Source organism: Sus scrofa, chromosome 7 (genome assembly GCF_054392235.1).
Source record: "Sus scrofa isolate SSC_HxYL_T2T_F1_AM1 chromosome 7, Sscrofa_HxYL_maternal_Yorkshire_Landrace_v2.0, whole genome shotgun sequence".
Lineage (NCBI taxonomy): Eukaryota > Metazoa > Chordata > Mammalia > Artiodactyla > Suidae > Sus > Sus scrofa.
In genome coordinates, this window is record NC_139389.1 from 90,708,195 (window position 1) to 90,732,288 (window position 24,094).

Sequence of the window (24,094 nt, forward strand, 5' to 3'; positions counted from 1 at the left end):
TTCTGCTTTCTTGCATCATACCATCCTTTCTAGTCACTGAATATCCAGTCAAAAACTCCTCCAATGAGCATGTAACTTTGGATTTATGGTTTATAGTTTCCCATTTCAACTCACCAGTCTACGGTACCATGTTTGATTGGTCTTTCTGAATGAACACAAATCTTTTCACACTTGATCTCTCTTTGGCATTTGATGGAAACTGCTAGCCTGGAAGATACCTACCTCACCATCTTAGGTGATGTACTTGATGTAAACTAGAGAGAGAAAGACTGAGAATTATGTAAATAATCTTTTCCTGTGGTATATGGCCTCAGGCCCTAACACAGCTTTCCTGACACCAGTCCTCCTTATGCACAAGTGGAAATTTAATAAAAGCAAGTTGCATATGAAGAAATTAAATATACATAAGGAACACAGCTAATATATACATAACTGGAAGTTGTACAGAAAAAAAAAAAGGTTGGGTTTTAGAATCGCATGCTTAGAGGAACAATAAAATTCAGTGCTATGTTTAGAAATGTGAAAGCGTCTTTTTAAGGCTCTAGAACTGGAGCGTAGAGAGGAGTGGAATTTAATGAGATGATGAATGTTAAGTGACAGTCACAATGTTTATTACATAACAGTGGTTGCTGTTATGCTTACTGTCTTAGAAGTCAAATGTTTTTTAAAGAAAGTGTCCAAAAGTGGATTCCTATCATAAAATGTGCTAAGAATTAGGACACAGGGCAGATCAAAGAGGAGTAAGGCAAATACGGTAGTGATACTCAGCTTTAATTAGGAGCCTTGTTAAAATACTTCATTATAAACAGGAATTTGATTCAAGGAGGGAAAGCTATAATATGTGCATAATATACTTTTGAAGCCCTTTGAGCTAAGAGACCTCTGCCTCTTGCTATTTTTCTGGGGTTTTTTTGTTTTGTTTTGGTTTGGTTTTTGGTTTTTTTAAGGCTGTACCTGTGGCATATGGAAGTTCCCAGGCCAGAGGTCGAATCAGAGTCCTGGCTACACCACAGCCACAGCAACACCTGATCCAATCTACATCTGCAACTTACACTGCCAGCTCACTGCAATGCCAGATCCTTTAACCCACTGAGCAAGGCCAGAGATCGAACCCACATCCTCATGGATAGCTGAGCCACAAGGGGAACTTCACTATTTTTCTATTTGAGAGTAAGGATCTCCTGACAAAGAGTGAAGACAAATAAGATCCTTTTTCTATGTTATCAAATTAGCTGTCTCCCAGCAAGTAGAAGTTAAATACCAGGTGTAATAAGCTAATTGGTTCTTGTTAGAGTGGAATTTGTGGCAGTTGCTTTAGCACTCTGCTTCAGTTAACAGAGTTATCCAGGACACCTCTCATGAAGATATGTTACTGACAATGTGTAAGGTACCCTTTTGTACTCACCTAATCCAACTTTATATTTAAATTTTGATTTTTCTTAGAATTTTTCAAAATTCTAATTCTCTAAATAAAATTTTCTTTGCAACAGGGAGAAATTAGATGTATATATGACAGTGTATATTATGAAACTATACATCAAGGAAGAATTAATTTAAATGCAAACAGAAAAAACAATTTGGACACCATTTTATAGGACATCAGTGAAATAAATACTCTGAAAAATGGGAACTGTTACAATGGGGGCTGTGGGAGCATAAACATGTTCAAACGGGTTCTTAGAACTCTGATCACACTGGGCTAAGCCTAATCCTTGGAAGATGAGTTATTGAATTCAAAACTATATGGAGCCCTTTCACAAACATGAATTAAAGGAGTGTATATGAGTCAGAGGAAATAAAAATAACTTTCAAGAGGGAGAAAATGTCAAATATAATGGTCCCATTGCTCATTCCCTTCACAGATCAGAAGAATGAGTATCTCAGAAGCCAATAATATCTCTGGGTCTGTGAGTGAGTTCATTCTCCTGGGCTTCCCCTGCCGCAGAGACATCCAGATCCTCCTCTTTGTCATGTTCTCCCTCATCTACCTTCTGACCCTCCTGGGGAACACATCCATTATCTGTGCCGTGTGGTCAAGCCGGAAACTCCACACACCCATGTACACCCTCCTGGCTAACTTCTCCTTCCTAGAAATCTGCTATGTCAGTTCTGACGTGCCCAAAATGTTGGCCAACATCATCTCCCAGACCAAGAGCATCTCCTATGCTGGCTGTCTGCTCCAGTTCTACTTCTTCTTCTCCATGTGTGCTGCTGAGGGTTACTTTCTGTCTGTGGTGTCTTTTGATAGGTTCCTTGCCATCTGTCGACCTCTGCATTACCCCACTATCATGACTCATCATCTCTGTGCCCAATTAGTGGTTTTCTGCTGGGCTGGTGGCTTTCTATCTATACTGATGCCTGCAGTTCTCATGTCCTGGGTGCCCTTCTGTGGCCCTAACATCATTGACCATTTTTTCTGTGACCTGGGACCATTGCTGGCACTGTCCTTTGCCCCAGTTCCCAAAACTACTTAACTTGTGCTACTGTAAGCTCTCTTATCATATTCATCATCTTTCTCTACATTCTTGGGTCCTACACGTTGGTTTTGCGAGCTGTACTTCAGGTTCCAGCTGGCTCAGGCAGGAACAAAGCTTTTTCTACATGCGCCTACTATTTCTTGGTGGTTTCACTGTTCCATGGCTCAGTCATGGTAATGTATGTGAGTCCAGGCTCCAGGACCCATCCTGAGACACAGAAATTTGTAACCTTATTTTACTGCATGGCAACCCCATTCTTTAATCTTCTGATCTACAGCCTTCAGAACAAAGACATGAAAGATGCACTAAAGAAAGTCCTGGGTGCATCATCAAAAGAAATTCTTAAAAATACAGAGAAATGACATAAAAATTTATATATGTATTCTCTCAGGAATACAGAATTTCTCTCATTTAAAAAAAAAAAAAAAAAAAAGGAGTTCCCTTCATGGCACAGTGGTTAACGAATCCAACTAGAAACCATGGGGTTGCAGGTTCAATCCCCAGCCTTGCTCAGTGGGTTAAGGATCTGGTGTTGCCGTGAGCTGTAGTGTAGGTCAAAGATGCAGCTCGGATCCCGCATTGCTGTGGCTCTGGCATGGGCCAGCAGCTACAGCTCCGATTAGACCCCTACCCTGGGAACCTCCATATGCCATGAGAACGGCCCAAGAAATAGCAAAAAGACAAAAAAATAAAATTAAAAAAAATAAAAAGCTATTTTCTGAATATGTCTGAGTATTTGATTCCTTCCTTACTCTCATAAAAGTATGATTCATTGCATACACACACACACACACACACACACACACACACACACACAAAATCCTTATCCTATCTCATAAGCAAATAGCCTAAAGGTCCATTGTAGGAAAGTTCTGTAGACTTTTTATTCATCAATGTATCATTTCTCTGTTCTGGAGACTTTTTGAAGTCCCAAAACTAATGTTAAATTAATGGTTTTTATCCTAATACTGTTTTATGTGTTTCAAATTTATCAACTATTTTTTCCTTTCCAATTATAGGTGTTTCTCTAATGAGATATAGCACCTATTCACTATACTCACAAAAATTCAACTGCTTTATCTATAAGATCAAAGACCCAGTAACTGTCACTAAAACCGTAATGTCTTTTTTTAACTCAATGAATTTTATTACATTTATAGTTGTGCAATGATCATCACAACCCAAAGTAATGTGGTTTCCTTTGTGTTTCCTTACTACCAAGCTGGTAAGGTGTCCATGGTGTGCAGCAGATGAAAATGGGAAATGATATGGCTTCCTCTTAAGGAAAATTCTCAGTCTTTGAAGAGGATACAGAGAAAGACATGCACACATTCACATTTGCCAAACCATTAAGTATTCCTTACTCAAACCTGGGTTTCTGTACCTTCCAATTTTTAGTAGAGATTTATGGTTCCAGAAAATAGACATGAGAAACCAGAAAACAGGTTCTGCCAACAAACCTTAAGCTACCTAAAGGTAGTTAGCACTTAACATAAACTATTTACTTGAGCTGATCATCCGCCTGTACTCTAAAATGTTCACATTTTAATTTTTTAATTAAAAAAATTCATTGAGGTAACACTGGTTTATAACATTATGTAAGTTTTATATGTTCAATATTATATATCTTATTTTAAACTATAGCACAAAATTTCCTCTTCTGGGGAAAGGACTGGTTTGTGAAGTTGTCTCCTATATATCGAAGAAAAAACTAATGATTTGACTGACAATATCCAATCCAGACCAGACCTCAACTCAAGTTTCTCTATAAATAGACACCTTAAATCTCTCTTCTAAGTTATTTTGGCTTTGGGGGATATTTTCTGTAATAGAATATGCTAAGTAATGAAGTTTCTAGACCATTGTGAAACCAGAGGAAAATTCTGACCTACCCATCCAGAAGGGTTAGTTTCCCCTTGTTCTCCACAGATCACTGAGACTGCACCTATTTAAAGTAAATGTACAATGATGTAATATTAATAGGATTCTTCCTTGCATACAACAGAAGCTGACTCTGGTTGATTAAACATGGCAATGGTGAAGATATACTGATAACAGGAATGTCACAAATCTGAGTTGAGGCTCAGATTCAAAGATCAATGTGCAAACCGCCCTGTGGAACTTGTCTGATGAAAAATCACAATCATTACAGCCATGCCCACTGTCATGAGCCACCAGATGTCACAGTTTTAATTAACCACTGCCAATTCTATGCTAGGAATGTGTCTTCCCTGCAATCACTGTGCTACCTGCTTCATCATTATTTTCTTGCCAATATTTAAACATTGCTATCCCCTTGCCAACCCACTTCTGCTTCTTGCACCACTGTCCTGAATCAAAGTCTGGAATAGCTGTATCTTTTTGGTAGAATTGGTAGAGTATATCCCTATGCTGTAGCTGCAATAAAGGCTGGAAGAGCTAATACCTAGCAATAAAAACTCCAGTTATACAAAGATAAGCTCCAAGCTTCTACTGAGATACTGGGCAGCAAAAATAAAAGAAAAACACCAACTATAACAACACATGCATTTTTACTCCCCTGTAATATGCCTGGGTTATGTTCCCTCTGGAAGTTCCATGGGGTAGGACTCAACTAAATGATCCACCTATGCGACAGCAGTGAAGAAGTGGGATGAGAAAAGGGAAACGAACTTTCCTTGGGTAGTTGAAGGCTTGTCTATCTCATGATGAGTGTTGTTAGAACATAGTATGATGCTTACAAGTTATTACTACCCTATGTGAAGTTCGGAGAGACAGAAGTTCAGCTAAAGGGAAGGAAATTGTCCATTATCTGGGAAAGTCTTCATTAGCTGCCCACTCCCCTTTCTTAGAACTGGTGAGGAGGAAGATTCTTTACTTACTCTTTCACTTGAGCCAAATTTTTTAGGTTTGGGGTCAATGGACCACAAATAACTAAATAACTAAGATCCTCATTTACATCTAGGTTTGTACAGTGTCTAAGAAATATATTCATATATAAAATTAAAGTATTTAAATATTTTTTGTTTTGGCCTAAATGTTATATACATAGAATTTTGGATAATCAGGGCTTGGTTAGCTACACTGGGATGAATTATATTCTATTTTCCCTATATTTTTAAAAATTTACAAGGAACAAATTTTTATAGTGAACAATTTTCATTGTAAAAAAGAGAACAGTACAAAATAATGAAGATTCTCATATTGCCATACCTCTACACACCTACTTGTCTCTACAGAAATATGTTCAGTTTTATAGGTATAGAAATATATTCAGTTTTGTAGGTACACTTCTAGAACTTCTTCTGGGCTTTTATATATAAAAATATAAATTATGGGTTCTGCATGAATATATAAATCAGATTATACCTAAGTGCAGCTCTACAACTGACTGACTCTTCTACCCATGCCCTAGTCTCCCCTAAAAGGCAGTGTCTGATAAGGGACTTTCATCCAGCTTCTGCAGGGACTTCTGTCAGTCCAGAAAAAATCAGGACAATGAAGCTGAGGATACAATTCTTCAGGAAAGACTCTTTCCCAGGAGGCAGTGCATGTATGTGTGACTCAGTGTACGCAGTGGGTTCTTTTGCCACCAAAATCAGGGCTTAAGTTAGGAAAATCAGTGAAATAAAAGGATTTTGTTGTTCCTTCTAAGCAAAGAAACTTTATTCTGAAAAATAAAGACAACCGACTTATATGTTGAACCTCAACATTTCTTGAAGCCTATCTTTAGTCCTCAGAATTCTCTATATATACTTGTTCCACCCAATACAATAGCCACGACCCACTTGAAAGGTGACTAGTGCTAATTGAGAAGGGTAACAAGTGTCAATTTATATACCAACTTTGAAGACTTAGTGTAATAAAAGAATGTAAATATTTCATTAATAATGTTTATGTTGATATATGTTGAAATAACATTATTTTAGACAAATTGAGTCAAACAAAATATATTATCAAAATTAATTTCACCTATTTCCTTTTATCTTTGTTTCTGTGGCTATTAGAATATTTGAAATTATATACATGGTTCATATTTGTGTCTCACATTATATCTCTATTAGCACTGATTTAGAAGGATCTCAAAGAATCTAACTGCTTTATAGCATTAACATGTTATTAATCCCCAAGCTTTTTCTCCACTTCCAATCTCATCTCATACCTCTAGACTTCCATACACATATGCCTACTTATAATCTCCACTTGGATGTTTGTCAATTTTTAAGTGTATATTCCTATCTTTTATTTCAGTGGACCTACTTCAAGCCATTTTCCTGAGATAGGATAAGAAATTCTGGCTAATGTATATAATTCACATCTAGGTTAGTCCTATTCTGTCATGAGACAATAAAGCAGATTTTGCTGGTACATTTATATACCCATGTAATATACATACATACATAAATCTTTACATTTTAATTCCTTCCAGGTTTTCACATGGAAACAACCACCTTCACTGAAAACTTGGGTACTGCTAATCAAATCCAACTTTTGTGCAAGAGATGCACTTAAATATGAATATATAATGTAAAAATCATGAGAGAGATTTTCATCTTTTAACAAATAAGACAGTGGACAGAAACTGTTAGCTATTTCTGAGATAAGCTATCAAGCCTGTCATTTCTACCTTCTTCTTAATGCCAACAAATACTATTTTTGTTCCAAGGATCTATTTCCCCAGAATTCTCAAAGTATACCACTCACTGGTCCTCCCCCAAGGTGATGTCTTTACTTTTATCTGTGTCTGTAGAAGAATCAGGAATGAGAAAATTCCAGCAACCCCCACAGATACTAAACTCTGAGGATGCTCAAGTTCTTTATATAAAATGGCACAGTATTTGCATATAACCTAAGCACATCCACCCATGACTTTAAATCATCTCTAGGTAATTTATAATACCATATAATGTAAATGCTATGTGTTGTACACACAATGTATATGCTATACAAATAGATGCCTGCACACAGCAAATTCAAGTTTTGCTTTTTGAAACCTTCTGAACTTTTTTTCCTGAATATTTTTGATCCCCAGCTAGTGGAATTAACAGATACAGAACCTGTGAATACAGAGGGCCAAATGTATTTATATATTCCTTGGGGTAAGATGTTTAAATTAGAGACACCTTTTGGAAAGCAGTCACAGAAAACTAGGTCTCAAACAGCTTTTTCTCTTTAGTCTTTTCTCTTCCAAATTCTTTTCCTCACCATTGAACTCACAGGTGGCCTTTTAGAGTCAAATGCTTTTTATACAATACTATTCTGATCCCTAGAAGAGCTTGTTATAATTCCAATTTAGCTGTAGCAACTATTTACAAAAACATTTTTATAATCAACAAAAATTAATTTCAAGTGGTTAGTCAAGTTTTCAGTCCTACTTGTCTCTCATTAGGTTTATAAATGTGATCATTTCTTGAAAGTTTGTATGCTTTTCTTCTTCAGCTTTTTCATACTTGTCAAAGGTCAGTGTTAGCAGTTGTACAAGTTTCATTACATCCAAGGTGACTGCAGAAAACTCTCCAGATCTTTCTATGGCAGAGACTACTACTGTCCACCCAAAATGCATCCCCCTTTTCCCCAGTAAAAGAATCCTGACTTTGTTCACAATAGCAATGCATTGTTTCTTCTGCCTCCCTTGCATCTAGATTGGCTATGTGATATAGGTCTAGCCAATGAGACAAAAACTGAGTTTCTGCGAAGGTTTTTAGCTTTCCCAAAACAGGAATTTCTGCTTCATGCTCCTCGTGCCTGGAACAGGGAAACATCTGGATGTTTAGAACCTTCTTGCAACCATGGTAACAAATATGAGGACGAGGATGTAAAGGATAAATGTCACAAATCCAGCCCAGAGCAGTGGCTATGGATAGTCTGCTTTCAGATTTATTATTATGTGAGGAAAACATTAAGCACCTAACTATGTATTGATATATCTATATCTATAGTTTTAGAATTTATTTTTTACAGCAGTTGTTTGAGGTTCACTGCAATTTCCCATGAGTCCCCTTACTCCACACATGAATAGCCTCCCCCAGGATCAGCAAAGTGGTGCATTTGTTACAACTGAACTTACATTGACACATTGAGTTGTATACATTCTACCAGGTTTGAACACACATATATAGTGGCAGGTATCCAAAAATAATAATAATAAGGAAGGAAGGAAAGAAGGAAGGGAGGGAGGAAGGAATATGGGAATTGTCCCCTAAGTCTGTGAAAGTAGAGAGGAAATAAGTGTGAGGGCTGATGGAAAGGAGGTTTAAGAAAATGGTTCTTATGATGGAGGATAATATGAGAAAAAGAAAAAAAAATATATATATATATGACTGGGTTTCTCTGCCGTACAGTAGAAATTGACAGAACACTGTAAACAAGCTATAATGGAAAAACTAAAAATCATTTTAAAAAAGAAAAGGCTTCTGGAATTTGACATGGAGATTTCAGAGAGAGAGAGATTTGCTATATACCTGAAACCAACACAACATTCTAAAATCTATATTTCAATCAAAAAAACACACTAGAAATAAAAGTAGCTGAAACATTAAAGGGAAAAAACATGATCTCATTCACCTTGTGATCTTGCATCCTCCTAAATATTAATGATGCCTTATATTAAATTTGACTTTTGAAGCCTTTAAAGATTTCCACAATAACATATTCAAAATTTTCTTTAGTGCTTCCTCCATATCTTTGTTCCGGAAGTTGTAGATCAGGGGATTAAAGAATGGTGTTGCCAAAGCATAGAACAAGGTCACAAACTTCTGCATCCCAGGATAGTACCCAGAACCTGGGCTAACATACATCATCATGATTGAGCCGTAGAACAGAGACACCACAGCAAGGTGGGAGGCACAAGTAGAGAAAGCCTTATGCCTTCCTGAGCCTGAGGGCATCTGTAGCACCACACTTAGGATGGAGTAGTAAGTGCCAAGAATGTATAGGAAGGTGAGAAAGATGATTAGAGAGCTCATGATACCACAGATATGGGTAGTTCCAGATACTGGAGCACAGGACAATGCCAGCAAAGGTCCTAGATCACACAGGAAATGATCAATGGTATTTGGACCACAGAAAGGCACCTGAGATATTAGAATCAAAGGGGTCAGTAACCAAAGAAAGCCACCAGCCCAGCAGAAGACCACTAACCAAGCACACAGGTGATGGGTCATTATGGTGGGATAATGCAAAGGTCTACATATGGCAAGAAATCGATCAAAAGCCATCACTGACAGAAATAAGCATTCAGCAGCACACATAGAAAAGAAGAAGTAGAACTGGAGCAGGCAACCAACATAGGAGATGCTCTCACTCTGGGAGAGGATGTTAGCTAACATTTGGGGCACATCGGAACTGACATAGCAGATTTCCAGGAAGGAGAAGTTGGCCAGGAAGATGTACATGGGTGTGTGGAGTTTCCAGCTTGACCACACAGCACAGATGACAGATGTGTTCCCCATGATGATCAGGAGGTAGATGACGGAGAAGAGTACAAAGAGGAGGATCTGGATGTCTCTGCGACAGGGAAAGCCCAGAAGAATGAACTCACTCACAGACCCAGAGATATTAGACTCCACGGTCCTCATCAGTCTGACCTGTGGAAGTGACCGACAGAACCACTGAAATATTTACACTGTTTTTCTTCTTCCTGGCAAAGGGAGATATGTTGATTTTCCACAATTTAGATTTGTGACATTACCATCTTCCCTTTGGAAAAGTGAGCTGGTCTTCCCTCTGTGTCTCCTTGCCTTCCTCATTTATTCGATAAACATTTATTTTGCACATATTATTGCCAGGCACTGTTCTAGGAGACAGAGAAAGGCCATGAATAAAAAAAGCAGAGCCCCTGCACTTTTGGAGTTTAAATCAAATATCTTTTGTTCAAAGCAACCTCAAACAATACATCACAGACTAGGATCTCTATATAGAGAGAGTTTAAATTGGATTGGAAGAGAGCTAAAGGGATTTACCTTGGGGCCTCACTTGCACAGCTAGGAAGTTGGTTTTGCTTAGTTTGTGTTTATATTTTTGGAAGCTTTATGGGGAGCTGATATAGAATATGGACTGGATTTTAGCATTTCTCAACCTATATTGTGGTGCTGCCACTCACACAGCAACAACATGATACGACAAATCAAAACAGTAATTTTTGTTGTCATGTGAGCCATGACAATTATATTCAGTTGGAAAAAAATAAGGAAAGGCTTCTGAGAGGGATGTGAACTTTGGCAAAAGACAGAATGTTCCGAGGGCAATGATGGAGGCAGAACATTATTAGCATGTAATAATAATGTGAAAAGATTTGAATGCAAGAAATTATGTTTAAAGTCCAAAAGAATGAAGTCTAGAATACTTGTAAAGTAACAGTAAGATATAAGGTACAGAGATGGGACCACATGGAGGAGGACTCACTGCCAGTGACTAGTTCAGGCTTAACTTGCTAGTCAGTGGAAAACTTGAGCTGCTCTAACAGAAGAGTAAAATGGGCAAAGGTTTACGGAAGCTGCATTTGCAAGACAATTTTCTAGACAATTTCAGTGTAATTAATGAAATTAGCAGGAACCTATTAGAAAGCTACTTCAATAAACCGAGGGAAAAGCATGAAAAGCCTGTCATAGGGTAATGTATAGGCAAAAACACACCAGGGATGGATTCAAGAGATGGGTAATGGGAGAAACCTAATCTCCTGGTCTTTAAAATCATCAGAGGTCTCCTTTTTGAACTTGGTGTCTGTTAGGCTGCAAAGGTCTGTTTCATTGTTTGCTCCTTCAGGTGAATGTGAGAAAAAGAATGTGTGTGTGTATATACATACACTTTGCTATACAGCAGAAATTGACAGAACATTGTAAATCAACTATAATAAAAAAGTAAAGAAAACCTTTAAAAAACAAAATAAAATCAGCCAAGGCAATTAAATGCTGCTCAAGGAGCACAGAAGGAAGACACAGAAAAGAGAGCTCTTGCTTTCCATTTGCCACAGTGAAACTCTTTAGCTCTCTTCTGATTGTCCTCTCATCTGGGATGCCTCACAGGAAACAGCCACTCCCAGCACAACCATCGCATTCTGACGGTCTTTCTGTTCCCACAGGTCAACTTTCAGAAGAGTCAATTACCATTCTTGCCTTTGGGTATCTCTCAAATCCATTTGATTCCCCAGTCTTGAATATGCATTTTATATTTCATTAAGTAAATTAGCTTCTATTTTCAAAGTTTTCTTCTCTCACAAGCCACATAAAATGGGTGTTGACTTATGTGTCCTCTGTGTGAAAGTGAACAGATTAACAGGAAATAATCACCTAAATTAGTGCCCAAGTCTTAGAGAAAAAAATTCCCAGGGAGTTCCCGTCGTGGCGCAGTGGTTAACGAATCCGACTAGGAACCATGAGGTTGCGGGTTCCGTCCCTGCCCTTGCTCAGTGGGTTAACGATCCGACGTTGCCGTGAGCTGTGGTGTAGGTTGCAGACGCGGCTCGGATCCGAGTTGCTGTGGCTCTGTGGCTCTGGCGTAGGCTGGTGGCTACAGCTCTGATTCAACCCCTAGCCTGGGAACCTCCATATGCCGCGGGAGCGGCCTAAGAAATAGCAACAACAACAAAAGACAAAAAAAAAAAAAAAAATTCTCATTTTCCTGTCTGCCAAGCATACAATTCTTTTGAATATGACCTGCAAAAGACAAAATGATGTGACAAAAAAAAATTCCTTAATCCCATGTCTAACAAGGTTTTTCTAGTAGGAACAGTGTTGCAAAGGAAAATAATCAGGCAATTTTATACTCCTTTTTCATATCAATATATAAAGTAAAACAGACATAGAGATTGTGCCCATACACACTTAACTCCAGGAATCTAAGGTGTCAGCTCCTTGATGAAACACCTTTCAGCTCCTTTCTTCACAAAAATCCCTCTCGTGTTTTACTCAGAGAATAGAACATGACACAAATCTCTCTCTTCCTCATTACTTATACCTTCCAGACTCCAAAGCCTTTCTCTGGAGACCTCAACTCCAGGGGTGATGGTAGCAATTAACATGCATCATACAGAGTTGAGTACATGTCTTCAGTGATTATCATACTGAAGAAGAAAACTACATGCGTGTGCAACACTAATATGTATACTCACACACAAATACATGTACATACACATACGTATTCCAGTTAACACAGTATTGGTCCCTCCAGAGTTGCCTGTCCTAACCTTAATAAATTACGTCTTAGCTAACATAGTTTTTGACATATGTACCATTACCTTCAAACTCTGTTAGACCCAGACTCCCATTCCTGCTGTCCAAATGGCAGCTTTAATTTCAAGCACTAAATTGAAAATAAACTTATTCCACAGAGCTCTTTCTTTTATTTACGAACTCCTTATTTCTACATATAAATCAAACAAGATAGATTTTGGTCAACAAAGAAGTTAAGACATTAATTGTATGACAGAGACAAATCTGTTTCCTCTCCTTCAAGTCAAAGCTACATTTTTTTCTAAGCCTTCCTTGCAGTTAGGTGTGTTCATGTGACTGAGTTCTAGCCTAGTCAGTAGAATGTACTTAAAACTGATGTGCAACACTTCAGGCCTTACCCATGCATGGTCCTTGATAATCTCAGATGTGCCTGAGCATGCTGACCCAGGAAGCTGAGCTTTGAAAATGATAAAGCCAAAAATGGTAAAAAAAAAAAAAAAAAAAAAAAAACCTAAGTCCCATGGGAAAAAAACCTAAGTCCCAGAATCATCACTTTTAGAACAATCACCTGTTGATCAGGAATACCCATTTGGAATTTAAATGAGTATTAAAGAAACACATTTCATGTTTTATCTACTAAAAAGAAGATTGGAGAAAAATGTGACTAATTGAATCAAATAATTTATTTACTTATTTTGTTGCCACATGCAGGGCATGTGGAAGTTCCTGGGTCAGGGATCAAACCCATGCTAGAGCAGCGATTTGAGCCACTGCCATGACAATAGATCCTTAACCCACTGTGCCACAAGGGAACAAACTCCCAACTAATTACATTTTGATAAATATATAAAGAAAAACATCTGTTGTTGTCTATATCATAATGTATATCTTTATGGGGGTAATTCCCTTTGATTTTCTAATTCTAAAGTAGCAGGGAGAAATTAAGGAAACAATTTGTATGAAGGACAATGATAAGAAATAAAAATTTGGAGTCACAGAGTAAATGCATTTTAAATTTTGGTCAATGTGGTCACATTTCCCTCCAGAAAGGTTCCAGAATATTCTTTATTACTATTACTTTCCTCTCTATTCTTAGCACCAAGGCTGTATACTGTGCTACTGGCTTGGTTATTCAAACTGGGCTTTATAAATAAATAAAGCAATACTACTTTATGCTTCCATTATGATGATATACATCAGTGTCAACTGAGAGAACATGAACATGACTTTAAGACTCTCTTTTCATCCAAGGTGACCCAATGGCTACCCTTCAAACCTATAATCTACATCCTCAAGAACACAAAGTTAATGATCATACCAAATAAAGATCTGGAGAACTCTATTAACTACCCATGAGCCATTAGAACCAACCTAGCTCTCATGCTGTTTCAATATGCACACATGAGGGCTATGTGATGCTTTAGAACTCACTGGATCTAAACCAGGTCATTACCTTAGGACCCTCACACATCATGCAAATCACATCTGTTGGAGAATTTTTATATTGTATTTTCTAAAGATGGGCTCTATATTCTAGCACATGGCTTTTTTAACCTCTTTACACACTTGCAGTTTCCTCTGCCTCATAAGAACTGTATTACATTTAACACAGACTTTGTCATACACTCTATATGTAACATCAAAAAGCTTCCATGGAATATGCTACAGAAAGTTCAAGGGAATATAGGAGAGTTTTTGTTATTACTATTTTTTCAAGATTGTTTTCAGATGCCAAAAGTGTTGTAGAAGCCTCAGGGGTTATTCTATTGTTTAGATTCCACAGTGAATGAAAGACCCAGAATTTCTTTTCTCTTTTTCTGGCCACACCCACAGCGTGCAGAAGTTCCTAGGCTAGGGATTGAACCAGTGCCCCAGCAGCAACCCAAGCCACAGCAGTGACAACATCGATCTTTCACCTGCTGAGCCACCAGGCAACTTCATTACCCAGAATTTCAATTTAGCATTTTCTTTCTTTTCTGAACTTTTTATTTTTTTATTAATGTGTAGTTGATTTACAATGCTGTGCCAATTTCTGCTGTATAGCAAAGTGACAGGCTAGGGGTCAAATTGGAGCTGCAGCTGCAGGTCTACGCCACAGCTACAGCAACACTGAATCTATGCTGCATCTGCAACCTATGCCACAGCTTGCAGCAACACCAGATCCTTAACCCAATGAGTGAGGCCAGGGATGAATCCACATCCTCACAGAGACAGTGTCAGGTTCTTAACCCACTGAGCCACTATGGGAACTCCCATTCTGTATTTATTTTTTGTTAAATGATAGTTGATTTACAATGTCGTGCCAATTTCTGCTGTATAGCAAAGTGACCCAGTCCTACATATAGATACATTCCCTTTCTTATATTATCCTCTGTCATGGTCTATCTCAAGAGATTAGATACAGTTCTCTACACCACACAGTAGGACCTTACTGTTTTTCTATTCTAAATTTAATGGTTTGCATCTACTAATCCCAAACTCTCAGTTCATCCCACTCCCTACCCCCACTCCCTTGACAACCACAAATCTGCCCTCTATGGCTATGAGTCTATTTCTGTTTTGCAGATAGGTTCATTTAAGCTATATTTTAGATTCCACATATAAGTGATATCATACAGTATTTGTCTTTGTCTTTCTGACTTACTTCACTTAGTATGATAATCTCTAGCTGTATCCATGTTGCTGTGAATGGCATTATTTTATTCTTTTTGTGGCTGAGTAGTATTCCATTGTATATATGTACCACATCTTAATCCATTCATCAGTGAATGGACATTTAGGTTGTTTCCATGTCTTGGCTATTGTGAATAGTGCTGCAGTGAACATTAAGGTTCATGTATCTTTTTGAATTATAGTTTTTGAATTATACTTATGCAATTTGGGCACTTTCAATAAGAAAAGAAATTAATTTTAAATGAATACCTACCAAACATAAATATCAAGATATTAACCTTAAATTCTGACATTATTACTGTAAAATAGAGATTTCCTGGATGTATTTCCAAAAGGAATTGTGAAATGCCCAAAAGACTGAGATAATGAAATTAATTTGAGTTCATCATCTCCTTAAAGCTAATTGGACATTTAGTGAGAGAAGGAGATATATTATGGCCTTGAAAAGTGCAGTATCTAGACACAAATTTTCTAAAATGCAAATCTTATCATGTCATTTTCTTGCTTTCCTCCTGAAATATTTTCTTCTCACCTACAGGATCAACTTCAGAGTCTTTAGTCTACTCCCTGAGGTGGGAAATCTGCATTGGAGAAAGACGAGTGGCTGCCTTCTTGAAATCGCTCTTTGTGTCTATCAAAGAGCAAAGCAAAGAGGCACCCTGGAGGGCAAAGCTCTGTTAGAGTTGGGGAGTGGAGAAGTAGTAACGATTTGAAGAGAAAATATCCCACCCTCTGCAGCTTTTATTACTGAGAAATAGCTGTTACAGTAACTTCAGAGAGGGAAAGAAAATGCACACACAGACAAGACTATAGCCATAGGGGCTGCTGGAAAAGAGTAAAGTAGAAATGTTAATTGATAATAATCAAAATAAAAAACAATTGACCCTGCTAGTATGCTTTGAATGTTTGTTAGTTTTTTGTGGTAAAATACAGATAACATAACATTTATGTTTAATAATTTTAAGTGTACAGTTCTGTGCCATTAAGCACATTCACGATGCTGAGAAATCGTTACCACCATCCATTTCCATAACTCTTTTCATCTTCCAAAATTGGAACTCTGTATTTATTAAACAGTAATTCCCCACTTCTCTTTGCCCAGCCCCTGGCAACTACCAACCTACTTTCTGTCTCTATTAATTTGACTACTCTAGGAATCTTATAAAAGCAGAATCATAGAGTATGTGAACAGCTGGTTCATCCATGTTTCAGCATGTTTCAGAACTTCCTTTCTTTATAAGGTTGAACAACATTACAGTATATGTATATATCATATTTTTTCATCCATTAATCCATTAATGAACATTTCAGTTGCTTTAATCTTTTGACTGTACTGTGCATTTTACAAACACTTTTACATGTGATTTCTCATGTAAAAACAAAAACACCTAAAAATTGCCCTTTTTAAAAATTGGAAAAACTGTTCTTATTTACTGAAGTGGAGCCAAAAGACAGCCCTCATCAATTTTTATCCAACAAATCACTGTTTTCATAAGACAAGGAAATGTGGGGGAGTGCAAACATTCTCCTTTTGATGTGCATTTATATAGACATCTTCCAAAACTCAAATCTTTTTTAAAAATAGGCACTTTCTTCTTTATACAAAAATAATAGGGTTATAATTTAAAAGATAAGAACCACAAAACTCTGAGAAGAAAACACAGGCAGAACACTCTTTGACATAAATCAGAGCAGTATGTTTTTGGGTCTGTCTCCTAAGGCAAAAGAAATGAAAACAAAAATAAATAAATGGGACCTTAAAAACTACTGCAGAGCAAATGAAATCATCAACAAAAGTAAAACACAACATACTGAATTGGAGAAATACTTGCAAGTGGTATAACCAATAAGGGGTTAAAAATCTAATGTAAATAGTTCATACAACTCAATATCAAAAACAAACAAACAATCTAATTAAAAAATAAGCAGAATGGAGTTCCTATTGTGACTTAGTGGGTTAAAAATCTGAGATAGTATGCATGATGTGAGCTCGATTCCTGGACTCACTCAGTTGGTTGAGGATCTGTTGTTGCTGTGGCTGTGGTATATGCCTGCAGCTGCAGCTCCAATGTGACCCCCAGCCTGGGAACTTCCATATGCCACAGGTAGAGGTGACCCTAAAAAGAAAAAAAAAATGAGCAAAAGACCTGAATAGACATTTTTCCAAAGAAGATGTACAGATGGCCAACTGGCATATGAAAAGATGCTCAATATCACTAATCATCAGAGAATTGCAAATCAAAATCATAATGAAATACCACCTCATACTTGTGAAGCTATCATCAAAAAGTCTACAAATAACAATTGATGGCAAAGATATGGAGAAAAGAGAATGTAAACTGGTACAGCCACTTTGGAAACACTATGGAAGTTCCTCAAAAAACTAAAAATAGAACTACCACACAATCCAACAATTCCACTATTTGGTACGTATCTGATGAAAATGAAAAATGTTAATTAGAAAACATAAATGCACCTGAATGTTCATAGCAGCCAAGATATGGAATGTTCAATAGCCAAGATATGGAAGCAATCTACATGCCCATCAACAGATGAGTGGATGAAGAAGTGATATATATATATAATGGAATATTACTCAGCCATTAAAAAGAATGAAATTCTGAAGTTCCCTTGTGGCACAGTAAGTTAAGGAGCAAGCATTGTCGCTGCTGTGGCTCTGGTTGCTGCTGTGCCACAGGTTCAATCCCTTATGCCACAGGCACTGCCAAAAAAAAAGAAGAACAAAATTCTACCATTTGCAACAGTATGGATGGACCTAGAGGGTATTATCCTTATTGAAATAAGTCAAACAGAGAAAGGCAAATTCTGTTTGTTTGTTTTTTATGGCCACACCAGCAGCATATGGAAGTTTCCTGGCCAGGACTGAATCTGAGCTGCAACTGTGACCTGCACCACAGCTATGGCAACACCAGATCCTTTAACCCACTGTGCCAGGTCAGGGATTGAACCCACACCTCTGCAGGGTCCTGAGCCACTGCAGTCAGATTTTTAATCCACCACACCACAGTGGTAACAGCCTGTTTATTTTATTTTTTAGATTCCACATATAAGTGATAACAAAACAGAAACAGACTCACAGAGACAGAATAAACTAGTGGTTACCAGTGAGGAGAGAGAAGGAAGAAGAGAGGAAAAAGATAGAGGTAGAGGATTAAGAGGTACAAATTACCTCTATGTATAAAATGAATAGCCTATAAGGACATATTGCACAGCGTAGGGAAATATAGACATTATTTCATAAGAACTTTAAATGGAGCATTATTATCTATAAAAATACTGAATCATGATGTACACCTAAAACTAACATAAAGCTGTAAATCAATTGTACTTCAATAGTAAAAAAAATAAAATATTTTTAAAGTCTAGGGATAAAACTGCTCAAACTGACATTTGGCAACAAATAACTAACGTTAATAAATTTTGGTATAATTTTATTGATAATTTATTATATAATATTATAATATTGAGTGCCAGGTACTATTTCAAATGCTTCCACATATTAACTCAATTCAAAAAACTCTATGATAAAGATATGATTTAACTGGGTCTTCTCCATTTAAAATTAAGAAAACAGATAAATAACAATTTGAGTAACTAGTCACTCAGTAAGTAACAAACAAGCTTGAAAATAACAATTTCAGCAACTAGTCACTCAGTAAGTAACAAACAAGCTTGAAAATAACAATTTGAGTAACTAGTCACTCAGTAAATAATAGAAACAAGCTTTGAATTTAAGAAATTCTCCTCTGGAAATATTTATTTTAGATCAAGTACCTTTTATTACTTTTAAATATAATTTTTCTTGATTCTTTAAAACAATCCTCCTTTAGCTCACCAAAGTGTCTCCCATTCAGGAACTAGGAGTTCCCACTGGGGCACAACAGGATCAGTGGTGCCTCTAGAGTGCTGGGATGTAGGTTTGATGCCCCACTGGCACTAAGGATCGTGTTGCCACAGCTGCGGCTTGGATCTGATCCCTGGCCCCGGACTCCATATGCTGCAGGGCAGCCAAAAAAGAAAAAAAAAGAAGAAGGAAAAAACAAAAAAATGAAAACATTCAGGAATTATATTTACATTTTACACATAACTTTCCTCAGGGCAACCTTCATCTCCTTATTCCTAAGGCTGTAGATCAGAGGATTTAAAAGTGGAGTTGCAATTGAGTACAACATGGTCAAGAACTTCTGCATCCCAGGATGACTGGTTGCCCCCGAGGTTAAATACATCATTGTGACTGAACCATAAAATAGAAACACCACTCTCAGGTGGGAGGCACATGTAGAGAAAGCTTTTTTCCTGCCTGAACCTTTGGGAACCTGGACCACAGCTCAAAGCACCATAGTGTAGGACACAAGGATATAGAACAAAGTGATGAATATTATCACAGCACTGAAAGTGCTACAAGTCAGAGCTGACTTGGGGACAGGGACACATGATATGGCCAGCATTGCCCCAAGATCACAGAGATAGTGATCAATGACATTTGGACCACAAAATGGAACTTGGGAGATAAGGGCAGCAGGTGTAACTAACCAGAGGAATCCCCCCACCCAGTAAGCTCATACAAGGGTTCCGTGGACTTTCCTGGTCATGATGGTGGGATAGTGCAATGGACAGCAGATGGCAACATACCTGTCAGATGCCATCAGGGCCAGGAAGAAAAGTTCTGTGGCACAAAGAGAGGAAGATGTAGAACTGCAAGATGCAGCCATTATAGGAGATGGCCTTGGTCTTGGATAGGAAGTTGAATAACATGTTGGGCACATTGGAACTGATGTAGCAGATCTCCAGGAAAGAGAGGTTGGCCAATAAGGTATACATGGGGGTGTGGAGTTGCTGGTCCCACCACACAGCACAGATAATAGCACTGTTACCCAAAAACGTCAAGATGTAGATGGTGGAGAATAAAACAAAAAAGGAGAATTTCTGCTTCTTGACTACACAGGAAACACAGGAGGATGAATTCATGAATGGTAGTAGCAGTGACATTCTTGTTCTGCAAAACATGCATTTCTCTCTAACATCTGATATGCACAAACATAATCAGAAGTAGATATTAAGTGTCCTATTTTATTCAGGTTTCCATACCTCAATTTCTCATTGGAAGTAAGTAGTATTATAGGTGGAGAAAAAAAATGGAATATTAATATTTAGTCAGCACAAATATTTTTCTTAAAATAGCACTGATGGAAGACAAACAGAAAAGCAACATTGATAATATTACTTTAACTAATACTCTATTATTTCTTCTAGAGCTTTTTCTTCCATTTTTGCCTATAAGAAAAAGAGACAGAAATGGAGCATTATACACTTCAATTGACCAGCTTTATTTAAATCAACTACACCTAGCAAGCTTTAGAAAAGCAGCCACACCCTTCAGCCAGACTTGAATTATTTCATTGCCTACACTATCCTTTCCATCATCATCACAAGGTCCATAAATTCTCCCTATTTAATTACATTACTGTAGACTCTTGGTAGGTCACAATAATAACGCATACCTCTAAATATACACACTAAATTCTTCATTAGTTTCCATTAAAAACTTACATCCCCAGGTGATTCTGATGTGAAAAAGACAACATCTGGCTTTTGAGAATTATTATACTATATGGGTGCCAGAGAACTTTGAACCCAGAGGTTCTTTCAGAAGCTTTGGATTGATAGCAATGAAAGTAAAATATGGAGGTTACACTACTAAGTGAGAAAAACAAATATATAAAATGAAAGAGAGTTTATAAATAAGTGGAAGCTAATTCAGCAATTCCCAGTCAAAATTAAGGAAGTAGCATGTGCTTTAAAATATTTAAATTGTTTTAATTTAATTCAAATTATCCTCTGTGGAGTCCCCTTCATTCACAGTTACTATAGCCTTTCAAACCCATTTGTAAAATTTGCCAGTTTGCTGTTTTTACAAATTATATCAAACACTGAATTCTTAAATAGTCACTTTCACTTTCCACTTAGAAAAAAATAAGATGTCAGGTCTTTGGTTTTCCTTTGGTGTTGTTTTGTTAGGTTTATTTTTTTACTAAACTCTCCACATTTAAAATGAAAATCAAGGGGAAATAGTATAAACTACCAAGGAGAGAAAAATGAATGCTTGAAAGCCTATTTATTAGAACAAAATATGAGCTGATCTCCCCCCGCAAAAAAGTATTTGTTTGAACCTAGAGGGAGCATATTCAGCTTCCATACACATTCTTATCTCTGTGTATTTGCTCTCATGGATGATATGAGCTCAGTACACTCCCACAGTGCTACCTTATAATTGAAAGTGTTCCAAAGTTGCATCATATACAACTCAGAATGACTCTCTCAATAAAAACTTACAGTTGAATTCCTAATTAGCCCAGAAAAGCCTAATTTGATCACTGAAATTACCTTATTTATTCCTTATCTTTTGAATTAAGCTCCTTTTGATTTTATTCTACACAATCTTCCTCTTTCTCTGGTCTCCAATCTGTTGGCTTCTATTCTTCTTTTCCTATACCTTCCACACAGCATTTCAGCTACAGATTTGTTAGACTTTGTGGGCTTTCTGAAATTAACCACTACTAGGAAACTTCTTTTTGTGGAAAAAATTCCATTTCAGTTAAAACTGACATGTCCAGACTCTCTCCCCTTCTGCTGTGCATAAGTTAAAGCTGAGGGAGTAGAACTGAAGTTGAGTCCCTTCGGTTTGGATTGATAAAACTTTCTTTCCCAGAGAATTACTTCAAATAAGCTGTTGAAATGCCAGATTTTAGAAATATTTGATAGTTGCCCATGTCACAGAGTAGTAAATGGTAGAGTCAAGGCTTGAACCCCATTTGCATGATTCCACAATCAATCTAACCTAAGTAGACTGCTATCTAAAAAAGTATAGAGAAGGCTTGATCAAATAATAGTAATCAGGAGGTCTGTCCCCTCCTCTGCCTTCTATAGGATACTACTGTTATTCCCTCCTGTTTCCCTTCCCTTTCCTAGCCTAGAATGAAGAAGAGTAACATGGAATACCCTGCTCTCCTCCCACCCCCATCTGAGCATCTTTTTCAGCATCTACCTGAATGAACACTTTAAGTAAAGGTGACAATAAACAGGACATGGCTCTACATAATACAAGACCCTGATTACTGTGGTGATTGTGGCCCAGATGTGATTTCAAGTAAAAACAGCAAGGTGATTTAAAGAGGGTGGGAAGCAATTTGCAGTGAGTTTGGAGGGAAACTATGAAACAGAAAGTTACCATGTTGAAGCTCTGTTATTGGGAGGATAATTATATGGTCAGGGGAGATCTTGAATTACAAGACCTTCCCAGGGGGGCTGAGTTTTTCATAATGCAAATGACTAAAACTGGCTTAGGAATTTTTAAGAAACAATAAAACCTGAAGTTTGAGACATTTTCATGATGGATTTCCTCATATGTCAGCATTATTTCCAAGAGTAATGCTCATTCTCATTGTAATTTTACCAAAAAAGAAACTCCTAGGGCTTGTCCCCATCTAACTGCCTTGCACAGATGATATACCATGCAATGAAATTTTCAATTAAGTGACTTCCTCAAGATTCGTTCATCTGGTATATATAAATATGTTATCCAATTATTATGTAGAAGAGAAAATGGATATTCATTCACACTCACTCTGATGAGATATGCCCAAGCCCCAGTGGAATCCAAGGGTCCTGTCTGCAGAAGAAAACATACATTTCTAGCATTCAACTACTTCTGGCTCTAAAAGTGCTGTTATTCAAGGAAAATATATCTCCTTTGTCTCTCCTCCTTTCAGGGTGTTTGCTTTCTCCTGAGGATTCACATAAAAGGAACACTGGGAGATGTCCTGATTGCCCTCTATGGTGCACAATTTTTTTAGTGAATCTTGCAGAGGCAACTTAGATGCACAATCTCTGGCTTCCTAGAAGTATATTATGTCTGTGACAATCTCAGATTGCTGAGGGATATTATGATCCTAAAAAGCTTCACTCTATCCATGATGAAGCTTTTCTGAGAATAGGTAAAATTTTGGTCAGACCAATTTCCCTCTCCAAATCACAAACTTGAAAGTAACTGGCTTTTAACTGTTATCACAACAGATAAGTTATAAAGACATAAACAATGGAAATGGGCCACATATTCCATAACCAGTGCCCCTCCTTCTTTCTTCTTTTTTCTGATTATCAAGTTATTTTAAGGCAAAAAAATATTATGGTACCATGACTCTGTCATCATTTTAGCCTTTAGAGTAAGGGTCAATGTGTAAGATACTGATGACAGAAACTGAAGACACAACTAAAAGAAAAAATATTCCATGTTCATGGACCAGTAGAGATAATACTGTTAAAATGTTCATACACAACCAAAGCAATCTACAGACTAAATGAAATCCCTATCAAAATTCCAACATTTTTCAAAGAAATAGAAAAAACAATCCTAAAACATGTATAGAACCACAAAAGATTCCAAAGCAACCTTAAAAAGAAAAACAAAACTGGAGGCAACAACCTTCTTTGTTTGAAACTATGTTACAAAATTATTATAATCAAAACAGTATGTCATTTCCATAAAAACAGACACTTAGACCAATGAAACAGAATGGACAGCCCATAAATAAACCCATACAAGTACAATCAACTAATATTTGACAAGGGAGATAAGAATTCTCAAGACAATCTCTTCAATAAATAATGAAGAGAAAACTGGATAGTCACATATAAAACAATGAAACCAGACCCCTGTCTTGCACTAGTCACAAAAATTAAGTCAAAATGGATTACACAGATGGCCAACAAGCACAT

At 37.2% G+C, this 24,094-nt stretch overlaps 1 protein-coding gene, 1 long non-coding RNA gene and 2 pseudogenes across 2 annotated transcripts in view; 1 reads left to right on the plus strand and 3 right to left on the minus strand.

Annotated features, from left to right (window-relative positions):
* LOC146401763 (uncharacterized) overlaps nt 1–24,094 on the minus strand; it is a 909,931-nt gene that overhangs the window by 241,215 nt on the left and 644,622 nt on the right. The window lies entirely within an intron of this gene.
* Nucleotides 1,872–2,839, plus strand: LOC100158192 (olfactory receptor 11H6-like; annotated as a pseudogene).
* LOC100156995 (olfactory receptor 11H12-like) lies at nt 9,047–10,033 on the minus strand. Its single transcript, XM_001924710.3, has one exon. It carries the CDS (start codon nt 10,031–10,033, stop codon nt 9,047–9,049), a length of 987 nt encoding a protein of 328 aa, XP_001924745.3.
* On the minus strand, nt 19,390–20,330 carry LOC100155797 (olfactory receptor 11H6-like; annotated as a pseudogene).